The sequence below is a fragment of the Populus euphratica genome, unplaced genomic scaffold, assembly GCF_000495115.2.
Source record: "Populus euphratica unplaced genomic scaffold, PopEup_1.0 scaffold222.1, whole genome shotgun sequence".
Lineage (NCBI taxonomy): Eukaryota > Viridiplantae > Streptophyta > Magnoliopsida > Malpighiales > Salicaceae > Populus > Populus euphratica.
In genome coordinates, this window is record NW_011500024.1 from 417,591 (window position 1) to 434,701 (window position 17,111).

Consider the following 17,111-nt stretch of genomic DNA (forward strand, 5'->3'; position numbering starts at 1 on the left):
TATCAAAACTCAACATTTTGTTGTGATTAAATGTTTTAGGTGTGATTTAGGTGGGGAATACACTTCTAATAAATTTTATCATTTGCTTACTCTAGATGAAACCATCCATAAAACTTCATATACAGATACTCCTAAGCAAAATGGTGTTGCTGAAGGAAAACATAGGCACATTGTCAAGACTACTCGTTCTCTATTGTTGTTTGCTTTTGTTTCTAGTGAGTTTTTGAGAGAAGATGTTCTTGCTACTGTAAGTTTAATTAATACAATTCCATCTTCTCACAATTTGGGTCTATTTCATTTTGAAAAGTTATATGAGTTTGTCACCGATTATTCTTCATTTAGAGTTTTTGGTTGCACTTGTTTTGTTTTTCATCCTTATGTAGAAAACAGTAAGGTATCCTCTCAATTCACTATTTATGTCTTTCTAGGTTATGGTGAAAGTAAAAAGAGGTATCATTATTTTGATCCAATAATTCAAAAACTTTATGTGTCTCGTCATATTATCTTTCTTAAGCGTATACCTTTCATTTTTATTCTATCCATTACTCATAGCCCGACTAAACCTGATCTTATTCGTATAGACCCCTTTTATGAGGATTCTGATAATAATACCTCTTTCCATGTTTGACCAATTTGTACTCATAACTTTGCAGATACTGATATTTTACTCTCTAGCACACCTAAAGCTCTATTCTCACATTCAACCCCTTAAGCTTCATCTAAGATTGTGGATCCACCTCTTCGTCAGTCCATTCACATTCATAAATCCACAAAACTACCAGATGTTACTTATTCTTGTTATTTTCATCATTTACTCTTTTTTTTTTTACTTTTATTCATTGTCTCTTTGAGCCATCTTCCTATAAAGAGGTAATTTTTGATCTGCTTTGGTAGCAAGCTATGGATGAGAAACTTTTTTCTTTGCATAAGACAAATACGTGGGATCTGGTTCCTCTGCCTCCCGGTAAAAGTTTGTTAGTTATTGTTGGGTGTATAAGATCAAGACTAATTTTGATGGGTCTATTGAGTGATACAAAGTCATGCTAGTTATAAAAGGATACTTTCTACAATATGGTATGGAATATGAGGAAACATTTACCCCTATTGAAAAAATAATCACTATTCATACTTTTATTGTTGTAGCTTCGATTTGTCAGTGACATATTTCTCAGCTTGATGTTAATAATGCCTTATTGAATAAAGATCTTCAAGATGAAGTTTATATGTCACCTCTCTTAGTATTTTATACGACTCTGGATATATTTGTAAGATTAAGAAAGCATTATATAGTCTTAAACAAACACCTTTTATTTGATTTGAGAAATTCTATATTGTGATCTCATCTCTTGGTTTTATTTCTAGTAGTCATGATTTTGCTCTTTTTATTAAATGTACTAATGCAGGCCATAATATTTTATCTTTATATGTTGATGACATGATTATTACTAGTGATGACATTGATAGTATTTTATTTTTAAAGACAAAGTTGGCTAGACAATTTGAAATGAAGGATTTAGGTTATCTTTGATATTTTCTGAGTATTGAGGTAGCATATTTACCTAAAGGTTACTTTCTTTCTCAATTGAAATATGTTACACATATATTCTTGAGCGGGTTAGACTTACTAATAACAAGACTGTAGATGCTCTTATTGAGGTTAATGCAAGATACTCTTTTTTTGATGGTTTATCTTTGATAGATCCTATTTTATACCATATTATTGTTAGGAGCTTGGTATATCTCATCATTACTTATTCAGATATTCCATATATTGTTCATATTGTTAGTTTGTTTGTTGTTTCTCTTACTATTATTCATTGGACAGCTGTTCTTTGTATTTTATGATATCTTCGGGGTATAATTTTTTGAGTTTTTTACTTTCATCCACCTTTTTCTTGGAGCTGCGTGCATACTTCGATGTTGATCATGGTAGTGATCCCACAGATCGCAAATCTGTTACCAAGTTCTGTATCTTTTTAGGCGATTCTCTTATTTTTTAAAAGAGAAAGAAATAATCTATTGTTTTTCAATCATCCACCGAAGCAAAATATCATGTCATGACATCTACTACCAAAGAGATTGTTTGGTTATGTTGATTACTTACTGATATGAGAGTTTCCTTTTCTCATCCTACTTCTATGTATTGTGACAATCATAGTTCTATTCAGATTGCTCACAACTCTATTTTTCATAAGCGAACTAAGCATATTGAGATCAATTGCCATCTTACTCATCATCATCTCAAGCATGACACCATTACTTTGCCTTTTGATCCTTCTTCCTTACAGATTGCAGATTTCTTTACCAAGGAGCATTCTATCTCTCATTTTTGTTTTCTAGTTGGTAAACTCTTGATGTTTGTAACTGTCACATCATGATTTTGAGGGGAGATGTTAAATAATATTTATGTAGACTAATTTAGTAAGGGTATAATAATATTTTCAGTTTAACCTATAGATACCTTCTTTGTATTTAGGTTAACACTAAGCACTCATAATAAATAAATTATTGAGAATTCTAGTCTTTTTTTATGTTTATATTTGATTCTAATTATTTTAACAAACTTTATGCTGCCGGGCATAAAATATATATAGACGGGCAAGATGCAAACGAAGTTAAGTTACCACAAACACCAACTTAATCCATCAAGTTATGGATCCATGGTAATGTAGTCTAACCTAATAGATGTCCAATTTACCCATTGAGAAACCATGATACTCACTTGATCTCATGTAGCATGAGAAGCGAGCCGGCTTTTGCTCTTTTAATCCATATCCTAATGTCTCTTGACCTAGTAGACCGAACTCCATAAATAACATTGGTTTATTTTGTATTTAATACGTGTTGGTAGTTAACATTGAATATATTTTTTAATAGTGTTTTTCGTTTGAAAATTTATTAAAATAATTTTTTAAAGTTTTTTTATATTAACACATTAAAATCATTGAAAAATATTACAAAAAAACATCAATTTAACTTTTTTTCAAGACAATCATATTTTTTAAAAACACTTAAAAGTGGAAGCTATCGCACTGATCACAAACAAGTTTCTAATAAATCCATCATCATCATTATCATATACTAGATAGAAGGTCTGCATTAAGCCACAAGTCGGGTTAAAATTTTCCTATCATAAAAAAGAATGTTCAGGCAATGATAACTCGAGTCACCTAGGTTAACTTGATTAATAAGTAATCCAAGATATAAGATCGAGATAACCCCATATAAAATAAAGAGAAAAAAATCACAAAGCATAAGACTTAAAAACCTAATGTTAAATGATGAAAGTGAAAAAAATTAATTTTAAAAACTGTAACGTCGAAGAAAAAACCCTAAGTAACCAAGGGCTAACTTGACTAACCTTTGATATAAGATCAAGATGGAAAAAAAAAACAAGATTAAAAAAAAACCTTGCAAAAAAGGTTGAATTTAAGTAAAAAAGCTAAAAAAAACCCAGGTTAACTTGATTAACTCGCATTTAGGATAACCCCAAAAAAAAATAAAAAAAAATTACAAAGCTCAAAGATCAATAACTTAATGCCAACGAATGGAATAAAAAAAAAAACAATTTCTTAAAAAAAAAACACTGAGAAAAAAAAACTAAATCAACCTTGATGAAATCGATTAACCCATCACTTATAATATGAGATCGAAATAAACAAAACTTAAGACCTAATAACTCAATGTCAAATCATGAGTTGAAAAAAAATCAATTTTCAATAAAGAACCTAAAAATAAAGTGAACTTAAATCAGGCTAATACTTTAAATAATTGATCCAGGTTATGAGACTGAAATTACCCTTAAAACTATGTTTATATTTTTTTCAAAAGGCAATTTTGTTACTTTAATGTTCTTAAAAAGTAAAAAAACAAAAAACCAAGTTTGATTGTTTTTTGCTTTACAGGGCATCACTATAATTTTATTGTGCAAATAATAATAAAAAGATAAAAAAAAGTTCTTTAATCAAAGTTATATATATAGTCTTTAAGAGCAGAAAAGTCACTTCATCATATTAAAAAAATATGTGTTAACCAATTTATCCTCATTTAATCATGTAATATCCAATGGATTCTACTAAAAATACAATCTTATCCTTAATTGCAAGCTTTGTTAATTTTTTTAGAAGGTTAAAAGTATCATTGTATTGTTCCAATAAATAATAAAATATGTTTCGGATCATAATAAAACATCAATGGTTTTTAAGTTTTTTTTTTTAATCAAGTCTTTTTCTACGTGATAATATTTTTTCTGTACATACCTCAGTGCAAAATTTATAAGGGTTTTAGATTCGACAAGATTATATAATATATGTCCGAACTCATCCCATTATGATCTCCATCCATAATTGACAAGAACCACCCTTTGTTTCCTTTTGGTTTGCTTTGATAAGCAACAATCTTAAATTTTGCAGAGCGGATTCAAGTGATAGATCATTTTCTTCTTTCTCCAATTCATTTTGAATTCAAATATAAAAAAATGAAATTGCAAAAACTAAGTTCTTCATGATCCATGAATGATCTTGTTTACGAGTTGATTGAGCAAAAACTTAATTTTAATATGGAAAAAACAGTTATGCCTAAATATCTTTATTACAGAAATGGGATGGGACAGAGACATGAGAAAACCGCACAATGGTAGTGTAGTTTCAGTTCTTAACTATTTTCCAACTATATTCTTCTGCGTGCGTTAGCTTACCGCCGCCCCCCACAGACTTCTAAATTATAGCATGTAGCAGCAAGAAACATCTACGTCCTCTTTACAACTCATGCATTCAAGGCACTATCAAGGGCCTGTAAACACCCACGTGTCAAGAACCCGCCACCACCTTAAGGACTAAGTAAATAGCAATATAGCATCTCTCTCCCTCCCTCCCTCCCTCCCTCCCTCTCTCTCTCTCTATATATATATATATATATTAAATTGTGTGGAGATGTAAGGGGAGGGTGCCGTGTATACCAATCAAGAATTTCTGAGACCACAAAGAAGCTAGGTAGCTTGAGTAAGCTTGATCTTCTCAAGTTCTTGTTATCGTCATTAATTTCCCTGTAACAGGTAGTTTAATATAGACTGGTATTTAGGGAGGAGACTATACTAATAAGATAGATAGTGACTCGAATAGACATGCTCACTTCTTATCACCTTCCTACCCATTTCCTAGCAACATTTCACTCAATTATATCACCGATTTCACTTGAGCAATATTTCACTGTTCGCCTCACAAGGATCAACCTCATCCTTCTGTTATTCTTCATATTGATTTCTCTTCTTGCTCCAAGGTCCAAGGGCTAGCTAGCCAGTTAGAATTTGTTTGCTTTGTTTCTGTCTGAAAATAGAGAAAATTTGCTTCCTCTCACTCTCTTGGTTGTTATTTAGTTGTTAATCTTGTGGTGTTTTAAGAGATGGGGTTGAGTTCTAAGCAGGTTACTGGTGATGGGCTAGATTGGAGCCAGACCCTTTTGCAGGCTCATACTTTGGAGCTGCCTAAACCTCCTGTAATAAGGAGGCAGCAGCAGCAAAACCAGCTGCAATTCGAGCCCTTGAAGTGTCCAAGGTGTGATTCGACAAACACAAAGTTCTGTTATTACAACAACTATAACAAGTCACAGCCTAGGCATTTTTGCAAGACTTGCAAGAGACACTGGACAAAAGGCGGCAATCTCCGAAATGTTCCTGTTGGTGGCGGCCGCAAAAACAAGAGGCAGAAAACATCAAAAACAAGTTCCAAGACCACCACCTCTTCAAGCACTACTGAAAGCACCACTGCTCCAAGCAACAATAATTGCGCGACCAATATGACTAATTGGGTTAATCCCCAGTTGGCAATTGAAGCTCAGCAGCAAAGGCAGAATCTTCCCGATCTTGTACTTGGTGGTCAAAAGGATTTATCTGAAATTCTGTATCAAGCAATGATCAATCCACCATCTTCAGTTTTGCAACAGAATTTAATCAGCTGCAACAACTTGGACACCAAAAGTTTCAACATCAACAACAATGTTGTCCTTTTGGGTTCATCTGTGTCTATACCTCAAAATCAAGGCTTACTGTTTCCTTATTCAAGTTCTTTTGACACACATCCATCTTCAATTTGCACCTCCTTTCAGCCCTCAAATGTTTATAATCACAATGGAGAATCTATGGAGGACTCGACCATAACCACCATCATGCCTCCTGCAAGTAGCACTATCGCTCATTCATTGCAAGTGCCAAATACAAGCAGTGGAATGGACATGACAAATTACTGGAATTGGGATGATATAGAGAATTACGTCTCTGCTGATCTCAGTGAACCATGGGATGATTCTGAAATCAAACCATAGCAAAGGTCTTTATTAACCTTATTAGAAGTGTGTATAAATCCTTTCTTTCTCAGTTTTTTTTTTTTCAAGTACTTGAATGTTTTTATGTGAAGGGCCAGTCTCATTTGTAAGAATCACAATCCTCTATTAATGAGTTAACTATTATAGTTAGATGTAGACTGTATCAAACGGTCTCTCCCCCCACACCGTTTTTTTTTTTTTTTTTTCAGTTTCAGCTTCAGGCTATAGTAGAAGGTGTCCATTTTTGCTGTCTTTTTCTCTCTTTATCTTACCTCCATCTGTTTCAATTCTAAAGGAAAAGTTTCCGTATGAAGTAGGTTCAAGGGGTTAGGGTTCACATTGTGATAGAGAAGGGTATCTAAGTTGAGAAACGAGTAATGGGGTCTTCTCCGGCTATAGGCTAGGCTATTAAGTAGATGTGATGGAAGATTCTTCTGGGTATGCATATTTCTTTTAGATATATGGATTTGTTTTCTCACCACTTGTTCAGGAATCTTTCTACTTTTTTATTCCTGACAGATATTCCTGATGTAAAGTAGTTTTGCAGTGAGTTTCGAGCATTTTAGAATTCTCATGACGAGTTCTGCATGATTCTCTTAAATCCTTAAAACATATCTGGGCACTTGATGGCTGTTATTATATATTATTATAAATTGTCCAAAATGCTTGTTCTTATCCCCCGGCACTGTAGTTGGGCAGAATCTGTGCAAGTTGAGGCTATAATTAGTCCAAAGGCTTGTTCTCTTCTCTCTTTAAAGACCGTTGGCGTTGATTATGGATTATAGCAGTACTGAACTGCTAAAACAAAGGTTAGAATTGATGACCAGAAAGCCTGGAGATCTTGGTTAACTAGCATGCATGCCCCTTGAACATTGAAATTCTCTTGGCAGCTAGTGGGGAATTTAGATTGGAATAGCAGTAAAACATATTGATATACAAAAATATTCTACACATAAGAAAATGTGTATAATAATGATTGATTTTTGACTAAAATATAACTCTCTTTTTTAAAATTAGAATGAACTATTTTATAGAAAAATAAATTAGATAAAACCTATATGAAATAACTACTAAACTTCAGAGATCATTTTGAACTTCGAGAAGACCGTGGCTCCCATTTACACCTCTAGTTGGAGCCCTGACGGCAGCAATCCTTCTCCAAGTACTAAAATAGAAAGGATGTTTTTATTTTATGATCTTTGCAAACAAATTCAAATAAAATGAAGTTTCATTTAATGATGGTTTGTTCATCAAATGAAAATTTTTCATATATTCTGATTCTGGAGGAGGGTTCTTGGACAAGTCGACAAATGCATCTAATTAGATAATTATATTTCAGCTTCTTTCCAAGTGGTGTTATTGACGCTACAAGTAGGAAAAAAAGGAAAGTATTACTCCACTTGTTCAATCACAAACTTGATCTTTCTGGGAAATTATGCCAAGCACTTTCTATGGTTCGAAACAGAAGTGATGTCTCAATGATAGGTTATTGTTTCTTCTACCTTGTGGGGCTTATGCTAGTTGCGGTGATCAAATGTGTTCAGTGGCTGGTGCGCGTGTTCTGTATACGTTACGTCCAATTTTTCGGGTCCATTACAAAGCAAGAGGCCGAATAACCATGGGGTTGAACCTGATCTGGAATATCAGCCAGCAAATTTTGAATGGAAGAATTGACATGGAGGCTAAAGTCTTGCAAAGCATTGGGCTTCCAGGAAAGCTTTATTTTGGAAAAAATCAAGTTCGAAAGATATAGGACACATTTTAGTAGTCAATATTAACCGAAAATGATGTTTGTCTTCACCTGAATAAAATATAAAAATTGATATCTTTATCTGAAGAAAGAGAACAGAACTGCTGATTTCTGGTTTATGATCAGCAGTTAATCTTATAATGAGGCGAGTAGAAATAATCTCCAAGAAACACTATTGTTTATAACCACACTGCTCATTCTTTGAGATATACATAAGTTAAATCCTAGTGTATCAAAAAGACTAAAAGATGATGAACAAGAGCAGCTTTAATGAAGAAACTGACGAACAAGAAATAAATGAAATATAAACCAGACTACAAAGTTCATTTGTACTTAATCAAAATCAATCTGGCATAATATACGTATGTTAACTCTTAATTGTCCATTATCACAACATGCAGGCCAACTAAACTGAGACAAACTCAATACTTTCAGAAGTTCCAAATCAGCTCAGGCTATAGATTCCCCGTCCTTGTACCAGTGTCTCCGTTATAAGAAAATTGTCCATCATTAGCCTTGGAATAGCTAACATAGTAAAGCTCAGATACAATGCCAGTCAAGACAACAAATGCAGCTCCGGCCCTGAAGACTCCCTTTCTCACCTTCTGGCAAGAGTGAGAAGGATCTGACAAGTACTTGGTGTGGTAGGCATTGTGGACAGAGGCTGCCAGCAAGCAGACCTCAGCAATAAAGAAGAATACCCTGGTACAAGAATGCATTGATCAAATTAGCGAAAATAGAAAATAGCACCTCACTTCTTTTGTCTTGGACAAGGTTTGGAAAGCAATATCAAGGTTAAGAAAAGGTTGGCTAAAGCACAAACCAGAAGGTGATAAATAGGACAATCGCTCATGCTCTAGACCCACTAGGTCCCATAGCCTTCCGACAACACAAGCATCGACCAGCCCACCACTATTAGCCATAAGGAACAGGAGTGCACTGACTCCTAAGCCAGTTGCAATGTCTGAATCATAGTGACGATAGTTGTCGTTTCCTATTTTTTCAGTTGTTGCCTGTAAAAGAAGAGAAGGATAAGTTGAAATTGGTCCATCAGAAATTGTCTGCAATTGACCATTTTCTGTGGTGGAACGAGTACCAGATTTTGGCAGGTGCAAACTCAAGTTAATCTTACTTACCTACGAATCATGAAGGGAAAGGAACAAATTACTAAATAATGTACTCAATCAAGAAGGGAATTAACTATATGGTCAGATACTTGGTCATCCATCACTAACAGAACATCAGACTCAACCTACAAGTTTAGCACAGAACAACCCAATTACAGCAGGTCACATGAATGGAAACCAACCAGACATTTAAAGAAACCTAAAAGTGGAAAAGCCAACAACTTTCTAATTTTTGCACAACCAGTTTAACAAAAACCCTCGTATCTCTAAAACCAAAAAAGCAAAACTCATAATCCACCTCCACCTCCACCACAACTATAATAACAACTCCTACAAACACCAGTTTGAAAAGCTACAAGAAGAATAAGAAAAAAAAAGCTTTCTCTAAAAAAACAAAGCAAAAGCAAAAAAAGAAAAACTTATAGTGTTCCTTCTCTGTTCAGCAGTAAAAGCAAGAGCAAAAGCAATCAGATCAAACCCCAAAAACCACAACCGGTAATGATGTTAAGGAACCCATCTTCCAAACCCAAAAAACAGAAAAAAATCTCTACCTTTTTCTTTCTCTCAACTCAACACACGAGAATAAAATGGATGGAAAGTTGGAACGAGGTGTTAAATATACAAACAATAACTATTTATTATTCCTTAATAAACATCATGCTATCAAGTTAGCGGTGGAAGGGGCTTGTCTCCTTCCACTGCACCTGGATTCAAATCCTAGCGTGCATACCTGTCACCCCTGTGATGCCTTATATGCCTACTGGGTTTGCAGGATATTTAGTGGGCCGTGGGGATTAGTCGTGGTACGCGCAAGCTGGCCCGGACACCCCATGTAAATAAAATAAAAAAGAAAACTTGCTTGCTCCCCACGTAAATAAAAAAAAAAAAGAAAACTTGCCTGTTGTTCATTCAAACAGAAAGCACTGCCGGCAATCGGGCCAAAAGAAAACATGCCATTGTCACTCACTCACAAATCACTACGGATGGCTGTGTTGAATGAACAGTGTCGTTTTTCATTTTTCACTTTGATCACTAAATTTTATTTTTTCTCAATTTCATCCTGATATATGTGATATTTTTTGTCTTGATTATTTTCTTTTCTTTGCTTATTATTTGCTTTCAGAAATGAAAGAGAATTGATGAAATTAGATTTAAATTTATAATATAAAAATCAATTAAAGGGATGACAAAAAAAAAACTAAAAAAAAAAACCTATCTGTCTTCGAATTCATGAAAAAAGTTCATTTTTGTTCAAAGATTCTCTATTTAATCATTTTTTATTTCTTTAATTTTAAAATTTTATATTTAAATCCTAAATTTTATCTTTCTATATTTTAATTCTTGAGTTTTAAGATAGAGAAAAAAAGATAGCAGAAAAATAAGGAACAAGAGAAATTATGATCACTTAGCTATCTTATAAAAAAAATTAATTTTAGTGTCATTGGATTTATCTTACCATTGGGTTATTTTTAAATTTTCATTTAAAAAAAAAGATTGAAGCTCAAAATTTTTGTATTTAGTTTAGTTTTAAGTTTTTTTTTTGGTTAGTTTAAGAATGTTTTGAGATTATAAATTGGTATTAAGCTTGTTAGGATGTTTTTTAAATGTTTTCAAGTAAAAAGTTAGTTGAAAATAAATTTTTTAATGCCAAAACTTAGATTTTAACTCTTTGACCATCTCTAATGACAAAACATTTTACAAATAAATGACATGTTATCTATAACAAAAAACAACACATCATTTATTTATTAAAAAAATTATCTACACTCTTTGAAAATAATAAGAAGAATATGGACACAAGCCTAGCTTTTATAAGCTTGCTTGCAAGCCTACTTACTTAGGCTTTTTTATATCAAAACAAGAATGCTGACCTAATATTTTTAGTTTTAGTGATTAGTTTTTCTTTTTATCACTCTTTAGTTTTTTTTTTAATTTTAATTTAAAATATTTATAAATAAAATCATATTTAAAATATTATACTATTAAATTGTTAGGTTTTTAGAAACATATAAAAGCAATAGAAGTTATAATTTAATTTTTTTTGGTAGTTTCAAAGATCTATTTAAAAAATCTAGGGTCATTTAAAATTTGAGCAATGATTACCTTAAAATTAGATTTTTTTTTTAAAGTTTGATCAACTTTTTCAAAGATGAGTTGTTGCAAACCATAAGTCATTTAAGTGTTCGGTCTCTGATATTAATCCACATGAAACATGAGTGAAAAAAGTCACCTAAAATCTATTTAAGAGAGAGAGAAAGGAATCACTATGCCTTTGAGTATTACCTCTATCTTTTATATTTTCAAGTGTTTCTCTATCATAGATTTTGTAACTTATGTAATTTTTCTCTACATAGAAAATATGAGCATATCATTCTATTAATAAGGAAACCTAATAACTATATAAATAGAAAAATATCAAAATTTTCCCTAAATAATATCACATTTATTATTTCATGACAACTTTTATAAATTTATTTAACAAAGTCCCTGCTTGATTTTTTTAGGTCTAGAATTGTAATCCTTATATTACTTACATTGTAATCCTTAATTTCTAAAACTTATTCACAATCAAGTCTCACTTGATTATTTATTTCAATTTAATTTTTTATTAATGGTTATTATCTATATGACCTATCATGTCTTTTTATATGTTGATCTAATTATAAATCATAATTTTACATAAAATAGGATTAAACAAATTAAATAATTTAATTTATCATTAATTCAATAATTGATCTATATTTGAATATCAAGTGTATCATCTAGTAAATTATCATGACCTCTTAAATATTAGAAAAGCTATAAGTTGTTTAACTTAACTTTTCAGTAAGTAGTTTATCTATGTAATTATTATTTATTTGTCAAGAATATTCTGATTTGGACTTTATAGCATTGAGTGTTTCTTCTTTATTAAATAATATTTGTTCTCAACTCTATAGTTATTGATCATTTGAATATGACTTGAAATTGTTTTCGGATATCATTATATCATGCACAAGGATTTCATAATCAATACTATTTAAGAACATAAGTAATATTTTTTCTAATTCATATAGGGTAATGAATCCTTTATTAATCACTCAAATACTTTTATATAGTTCATGTTATACTCAATATATGTTTGTTTGTTATCTTTGATTAGAACAACATGTAATTGGGGTCAAAATATACCATTTTCTATATAAAATAACTTAATAATATCAAGTTCAATGATCATTTATACAACTGTCACATGAACCTTTTCATATATATAAATGATCTTTTCATATGGAATCTTCATACGAGTTAGTATAGTGTACATGTCATGTGACAAGCATTTATATATTAGTTATAGTTATCTCTTATATCTCAGATTATGAGAACTTACACAACTGTCATATATGAGTCTTTTTATAAACATAAATGATCTTTTTATATGGAATCCTCATATGAGTTAGTATAGTATACATGTCATATAACAAACATCTATATATTAATTTCAAGTATTTCTTATACCTCGGTTTATGAGAATCACTGCTTCCTTTCATAAAAAAAAGAACATAATATGTATTAATTTCAACAACTTTAATTAATATTCAATATTAATAGAGTATTGACTGATAACATTTAGAAATAATGTTTTGATGTAATAAGAATATCATAATTATAACAAATTTATAATTTTATTTGTAAAAAACTTTTTTCTCAATAACTTTATTTGTACTCTCTATTCATTAATCAAATATAAATGAATATTTAAGATTAAAAATTCTTTTATTTAATAATAAATATAATTTTACATGAACAAATTTAGTATCACATTTAACAATTTGATTAGCTATAAGCCATATTCACTTATATACATTACATTCAATTTTGACTTTGATTTCAAATACATTTATAGTCTTTTCTTATGATATTATCAATCATTTCATTAATTATTATATATAAATCTAATATGCAATTTTAAAAAAATTGGGATCATGAATATTTAGTAAAAATAAAACTTAGATTTTGTTAGTTTTTTATTACAATATTTTTACAAAATTTTATCAAATTATTTTTTTTCACTTGCAAACAAAATATCAATAATGATTTTCAATTTTCTCTTATTGAAACTCTCTTTTTAGATCATGATAATTTTTTTATTTAAAAAAAATACTTCTAATAAAAAATACATGTTTTTTTAAATACATTAATAAGAAAATGAAATTTAGATTAAAAATACAATTTTCCTACTTGTTTTGAATTATTAAAAATTATATTAATTAACTTCACTTTTAATCCAGAAAATATACTACTAATAAAAACGTATGATAAACAAATACATAAATAAGAAAAGAAATTTTCATTTAAAAAAATATATATGTTTTGAAGAATTTAAATCATGATATTATATATATATATATATATATATATTTTAATTATAAAAAAACTAAATAAAAATAGATTTTACAAGCTACATGCCGCAATGCCGCATCGTGGGGTAAACTTCTATTAATTTAACTAAAATGCCAAGTCAATGGATACCATTAATGAAATTAATGAAACGTAATTGATATATTAAATTCAGCTATTTACACGCCTATAAGATCGAAGATCGAATGGTTTTCTTCTCGGGTACAAGACAAGTAAAAATATTAAAAACTTCTAGAATATGTTTGAAAATATAATTGAAATTATATTTTTTAATTAAAAATTATATTTTTATATTTTTTTAATATGATAATCTTAGTAATAATTTATAAAAATTAAAAAAAATCATTTTAATATATATATTTTTTAAATATTTTAAATTATAAACATTGTTATAATCTCAAAAGATATCTTTAATTATAAACCGGATAAGTTTTTTTTAAATAATATTAAGTTGTGTGATAATTAAGATAAATATATATATATATATATTATTTTTTACCGTTTCATTTTGTTATTTTTTTATATTATTTAAATTACCATTTAAATCAAAGATTCAAGGCTTGGATTATTTCTAGCCTAACATTTTTATTACATAAAAAAAAAAAATCTCGAACCACGACAAAGCATGAATACCATGAGTGATGAACTTATACAGGGTTTCTCTGTAATCTGTGACATAAGAGTAACAGCACTGAAAACAAAGCTCGCAGGGATAAAATTCCACATAAGAATAATCGAAGACATTCTGGCTCAAAATTTGACAATTGCCAACCTCATAATTGAACAGGTTTTCAGACTTCTGTTGGGTTTGCTTCCTTATCATTTGGGCCATAAGCCGTATAAACTATGAGAAAAAATGTTAAATGCTTAAAGCCTTTTAGGTTATGCTAGCCTATTATAACTTATCATTTTCATGGGAAATTTTGCACCCATTCTGAATTTTTTTAATAAAAAAAAACCTTTCAGAATGTGTAACAGCTTATGGATGGAATAGACAACGAAAATTCCAGAAAAATAAATAATGATAAAATTTTCAATGTTAAATCAACGATAATATTTTATTGATATTATAAAATATCAATGAAATAAAATACCAATAAAATATTAAATTTGACTAAATATTTTTTATTAATAGTATTTTGTTGCGGTTTCTGTTGATATTTTTTAATACCGATAATATCTTTACCATATACTGAAGATATGTTCCTTTATTATTTTTTATTTTTATTTTTTTGATAGTGATTTGCTAGTCTATCACCAGCATTTTGCAACTTGAAGCAAACAAAAAAAAAAGAAAAAAAAAGTCAAGTAAATAATTGAAAAGGTAGAAATACCCTCTCAAAAGCAGTCTCATATTGACCAGTCTCGAGAGCACTGTCCTCACGGAACAGCCTTGCGATCGAGCGTCTCCTCCTCCAAAGTAAGTTAAGTCGGCAATGAAGCAGCGTAATTAATTAAGAGCTTCAACTTGCATATTTTCTAATCATGACAAAGAAAAACTAAGTACAAATTGCTAATAAGAATATAATTAGTACACGGCTATGGAATTAGGTGTGGATAACAGTGGCTGACTAGATTTACCACTCCTAAGCTTTTCTCCATCCATATAAAAAAAATATCAAACGTGCTTGAAGCAAACAACATTCGTGACAAATGACTTTCTGCGACCTGATCATGCCAGTCGTGATGGCTCAATAAAGTATGCCCCATAACGGTGGTTACCTCCATGGATACTGAGGTTGGTATCCAAAATTTTAGTGGCACATTCCATATTTTTATTTTTCAGGTGTGTTTGTTTTTTTAAATAATTTTAGTTATGGTTTTAAAAAAATAAATTTAAAAAAATATAATTACTGGTGATTGATTGCATATAGATACATATTTGATAAAAAATTATGGTTGAAGTTTATATATAGTAAAAATAACATGTATAAAATATTTAGTGGAAATATTGTAGTAGTTATTTTTCAAAATATTTTTTATTTAGAAATGTATCAAAATATTTTTTTATTGTTTAAAAATTATTTTTTTATATTAGCGCATCAATATAATTTGAAAATACCAAAAATATATTAATTTGAAGTGAAGAAAAAAATAAAAAAAAATTATTTTTTAATTTTTTTAAAAAATACAAAAACAAACAGGATTATATAAAACTTCATTAAAAAAATTATACTTCAAACTCAATTTTTTAATTAATCCCGTAATATAAATTATAGTTGGTTTGTTACAAATACCTTATTTCATTTATTTCACTGCAAATACATAAACTGATAAAAAACAAGCAGAACCTTCGCGGTTGAGAAAATGGTCAAGGGGCCAAAACAGGAGGAGCAGATGAGAGTTCCATGAAGCCAGATGACCACACGAAGGTTGAGAAGCTATAAAACAGGCCCTGTGTGGAACCCAACTCATGCTTCTTCTGCAAAAGTGCGAACCCATGACGTTTGTCCAAATATCAAAAGAACATGCATTGTCCTGTACATCTTGAATTTGATGGAACCAAGCTTCTAGTTTAAATTTGATCAAATTAGTCCTGTAGTGTTAATTAGAGGTGATTTAAGCTGTACTGTCTAACTTCTTCACTAGAACAACGGGCCAGAGGAATGCCATTTTCTACGATGGGATCTCAAACTAGCTTTAATGGAGGTGGATGGATTGATTTGATCAAATTTATAATAGGAGATTTGATTTGGAAAAAATATGAAATTTAAATTCTGAAACGAGGCCTAATTTTGGCCTAAAACAAAAATAGATGTTCCTATGTAATTATGTTCTCATGAGAAATTTCAACCTCTCACCTAACTACTGGAGAAGTTAGGCTCGTTTTCAATAGATTACAAGTTGGATTAGTTTGACACTCCTTACAACTTAAGATCTTAATAGCATGTGATTATTATTTCAAGATAGAATAGATAGAGACAAAAAATAATAGAAACATAATAGATGATAAAAATAAAATTATATTTGATAGTGTTGTACAAGATATACTAACTATTTTTGTATTATATCTGATTGAAAATAGACAAATCAAAATAAAAAATATAAAAAAGTCCACTATGCTCTTAATATAAATTACTCACAAACTTATATATTTTAAAAATAATAATTAGATTTCTTTCAGTTTACATTAAATATTGAAACTAAAATTAATAATAATATTATAACTTTAATTATAAAATCTAAATCAACTAGATAAGTTGACTTAGAACCTAAGCTCAAGATCATAACTTTAAATATAAAGTTTATTGTTTATATATGGTTTATTATTTATATGAGTTGTAATTGATTTTTTTTTTAGTATTTTTAATTATTTTTTTATGTTTCAAAAAATTTAGGTTTAACTAATAGTGAAAATGCAACAATAAACTAGCAATTTCAAAATACTAGTGGCAAATCCCACTATTTTGGAGGCTGAGAAAATGGTTTAGTGGAAAAAAGTGGAGGTTCAAGCCCTTAACTTTTGTCCACAAATCATAAAGACATGCATGGTCCCCTTAACATAATTCCGAGTTTGA

General features: G+C 29.9%; 1 protein-coding gene and 1 pseudogene across 1 annotated transcript; one reads left to right on the plus strand and one right to left on the minus strand.

Annotated features, from left to right (window-relative positions):
* Positions 1 to 4,907: 4,907 nt before the first annotated feature.
* LOC105142082 (dof zinc finger protein DOF1.1-like) lies at positions 4,908 to 6,799 on the plus strand. The gene has a single exon (XM_011049540.1). It carries the CDS (start codon positions 5,401 to 5,403, stop codon positions 6,316 to 6,318), a length of 918 nt encoding a protein of 305 aa, XP_011047842.1. The 5' UTR covers positions 4,908 to 5,400; the 3' UTR covers positions 6,319 to 6,799.
* Positions 6,800 to 8,224: 1,425 nt separating this feature from the next.
* Positions 8,225 to 9,696, minus strand: LOC105142089 (uncharacterized; annotated as a pseudogene).
* Positions 9,697 to 17,111: the final 7,415 nt, after the last annotated feature.